Source organism: Vicia villosa, linkage group LG3, assembly GCF_029867415.1.
Source record: "Vicia villosa cultivar HV-30 ecotype Madison, WI linkage group LG3, Vvil1.0, whole genome shotgun sequence".
NCBI classification, from domain to species: domain Eukaryota; kingdom Viridiplantae; phylum Streptophyta; class Magnoliopsida; order Fabales; family Fabaceae; genus Vicia; species Vicia villosa.
The window spans coordinates 86102671-86106250 of NC_081182.1; the positions used below are offsets into that span (position 1 = coordinate 86102671).

The window sequence follows — 3580 nt, forward strand, 5'->3', positions numbered from 1 at the left end:
ATAATCAATAATTATAATTAAAATATGTGACGTCTTGTTAAATCCGTTAAATCATTTCAGTATGTAGTTGTGCGGGCGCGGTTCCGAAATGTGTGATTTAAAGAGATCTTGACAAGGATGAAACGGTTGACGCTTTCACAATTCACAATAATGAGGAAAGGTTCTACCAACCAACACGTCTATGAAATGTCAAGTCTATGAAATATATTCATGGTTAGTATAACAATAGGCTCTACTTTTCAGTATCATATTTGGATAAACAATGAAGGGTAGAATCCATACAAAATTCAAGAGGATCAGTTAATTTTAGCTATTGTGACTGTCAATATACCAGCAAACAAGAAGATAATAAAATCAAAAAATTCTCCAACGCCATCAAATTCCATTGATTTTGCATAAATTGATAAAATATAAATCAACTATTATCAGGGTGAAGTTACAAGTATATAGAATTGGATCATAATATGGAATTTTATTTACAGAAACATGTCTCTAAACTTATAAAGAAATACAAGAGCAGTTTTGTGCATGTTTGGTTTGTCAATCTCAGAATACAGTAAGATTAATGGAATTAACAAACCCATGACTCAATTAGTCTAGGATTATCGTGTTGTTTGATATTGCGGCGAGTTTGACAAAACAACCTTAATATACAAAAACTGAACTTTTAGCATGCTTGGAACCACGTTCAACTAGCTTTGTAACTTGAACAAAATCACGATGTCACTGTGAATTTGTGCAACTTACCATTATTCTTCCTAAGTTGCAACTCTTAAGTTTCCGGACATGACCATTAAGTCATTCACCAATCCCAAATCCCCTACAAACCCTCTAAATTCCAATTTGAACCTACACATCATTAGCCCACTTCTTCAAAAGGCTTGTGAATCTTTCTAGCTAAACCATCATAGAATGGATCAAAAACATCGGAATCTGTTTTTCCACTACAGAAAAGAGGTACTAGTCTCTGTCACTGTCATAACTTGGGCCTTAAAACGAAAAAGAATACAAGAGAAACATAAACACTTACTAAACTAAAACTTGTGATAAAGAAAACTCACTCTTAACTCTTAATATTGTTTCTTCTTAATGAGTTGAAATCAAACTCGGAACTCTCAGGCTTACAACACTCACATGCACTGTGCCCCCAAACACTCGCATTGGGGCACGGTGGTACTCTTAATACTGTTCTAGGCATTTGAATGTAAAGTACCTACTACAATGGAACAGTTGAAGAAAATCACCAATGGAAACCTAAAATTTACAACAAAATGTTTGTTTATATTTTTCTACTCGGATGGTGTTAACTTCAGAGTATAAATTCCATCAAAATCTGAACAGAAAAACACAAAATGGTATATATAGATAGATAAATAGCAAATGTGGACTACATTAATCACATCCAAAACTTTGTATCCTAATTACACTACAAATTCATACATTCATACATATACACACAATAATCTAGAGCCCTTTAATCCTTTACCTTCACTTTCGGCCACCATTTGATCCACTGCTTCCCTGAAACAAATTATTAAGCCGAGCTTCAATGTCCTCCATTCCAAACTTGATATACTTATCACCATTCTTAGCAAACTCCGGAATAATTTGAAACCTTCCAATAAAGCTTCCATATGCAGGCAACAAGAGCTTTTCGACTGAGATTCTTAATTCTTCCCTGAGTTGCTCATCAAAGACAAACCACTGAGATTGAACCCGGCATATCTCTTCAAAATGAAGATTGAACATCTTTAGTTTCTCCTTCATGGGCTTTGCAGCCATTGTCTCCACCTTCAGAAATCCTAACAGCTTGTTCCACGAGCTTCTTTGATAGTTCATATGGCATTGCCGCACTTTTGTACTGTGTTTTCTTATCCAATCATCACCCAAAAGCGTTCCCAATTCACTGTCTTTAGTCTTCTGAACAATGTACCTCCCATTATTCATCATAAAAACAGAGCACAAAGCAGGGTCTTTGTAAAGTTTAGACTTCGCATCTAAATTTCGTTCTAACAAGTCCATAATCCATGAAATTTGAACAGAAAATGGTGAATTTGGTTGTAACCTATCATCATGCTTAGGGTAGTCATTCAAAGACAGTGCATTGTCTTTGAAAACAAGTTCTAGGGTTTGATGCGATCGACACACAGCACGAAGGTAGTTCATCACGTAACGAGTGATGGGATGAAGACCACCACCGGGAACAACCGCCTTCACAGGATCACGGCTAATCAGATTCTCAAGTTCAGTGAAAATCCCTCTTATTGCTTCTCCTAACCTCTTCCAAATTGTGATAGCTTCGTTAACAAGAAACGAGCAATACTGATCAGAAAACAATGCTTCAAACTCAGAAATCAGATCACGCAATGTCTCAAACACGTCGAGGACTCTAAACAACCGCTCCGGCGTGCGACTACCAATGGCTACAGCATCTGCGAAATTCAGCAACTGAATTGCTGATCCACGACAGACCTCCATGAAGGACAGATCAGCAACTGCAGATGAAGAGCTTAAACCAGAGAAAACACGATCGCCGAGACGCCGCTCGCTTGGAAAGAGGATTTTCAGAGCAACGTTAGAAGCTTTAATCCATCGTTCAATCTCGTCTTCAAGTTCCTGCCATGGCATCTTATGAACCTCGGATATACTCAATTTCTGTAACCCTAACCTAGACAAACTCTCCTCCAAAAACTCCCTCCTGCAAACTCCGTACACATGCGAGCACTCCTTCCCAAACCCCGCCGCCAACATCCGTTTCGCGATTTCTCTGAGTCCGTTCACCGTCGCCGGCGGAAGCGCGTCAATCACCACGTTGTAATCAACAACCGCCTTCGCCACCGGAATCACGTCATCTTCGCCGTCAACTTCACCGTCAAGTTCTTCTTCATCATCCTCCTCCTCGTTCGAGTCATACAGAGTTGACTTCTCCTTACTCCGAGTCAGGTCAAATGACTCGCCTCCGAGTTCCATGAGTGATCGAAACTCTTCCTCCGCACGGAACATGGCTTGCTGGAGTATATCATCGGCGCGGATAAGACACGCGCCGACGGATTTATCATCGGAGAGAGGACTCCAGTCTTCGATAATAGAAACAAGCTCGTCAACGGCGGCGAGAAAGGCGGCGGAGTTATAACAAATAAAATCCTCCGACGAGAGATGATTCGAAATCCGACGGTGGAGAGAGTTAATAGTTTGTTCAAGTGCAGCGCAGCGTAGGGAATCATTCCCTGCACCTTCGTTTGATAGATTCTCTTTGGAGAATCTACCATCGAAGTTAGAGAATATTTGAAGAATATCATCGGCCATATTATTGTTGTTGTGGCCTAGCGTTTTTGCTATGTGGCGCGCCACAGCGAGTAATTTCTCTTCCCCGTTTTCAGACATTTTGGTGAGTTAGACTTTGGAAGTGAGGGAGAAGTAGTGGTGTGTTGTTTTAGGAGAGGAGATGGAATGACGAAAATGTCCTTGGAAAGACGCGGTTTCTGGTGGAAGAGGATAAAGTAGAGAGAGAGTGGGGAAAGGACGTGACGGGAACGTGGAAAGAGGTTTTCGAGAGTCGTTTCGTTAGTTTTAGCAGCTT

At 40.1% G+C, this 3580-nt stretch overlaps 1 protein-coding gene across 1 annotated transcript; it reads right to left on the bottom strand.

The window, feature by feature from the left end:
• Positions 1 to 1334: 1334 nt before the first annotated feature.
• On the bottom strand, positions 1335 to 3580 carry LOC131662118 (exocyst complex component EXO70B1-like). Its single transcript, XM_058931815.1, has one exon. It carries the CDS (start codon positions 3382 to 3384, stop codon positions 1489 to 1491), a length of 1896 nt encoding a protein of 631 aa, XP_058787798.1. The 5' UTR covers positions 3385 to 3580; the 3' UTR covers positions 1335 to 1488.

Excerpts from the sequence above, each read along its gene's own strand:
- LOC131662118 (XM_058931815.1), bottom strand. The coding sequence starts at position 3,384 with ATGTCTGAAAACGGGGAAGAGAAATTACTCGCTGTGGCGCGCCACATA.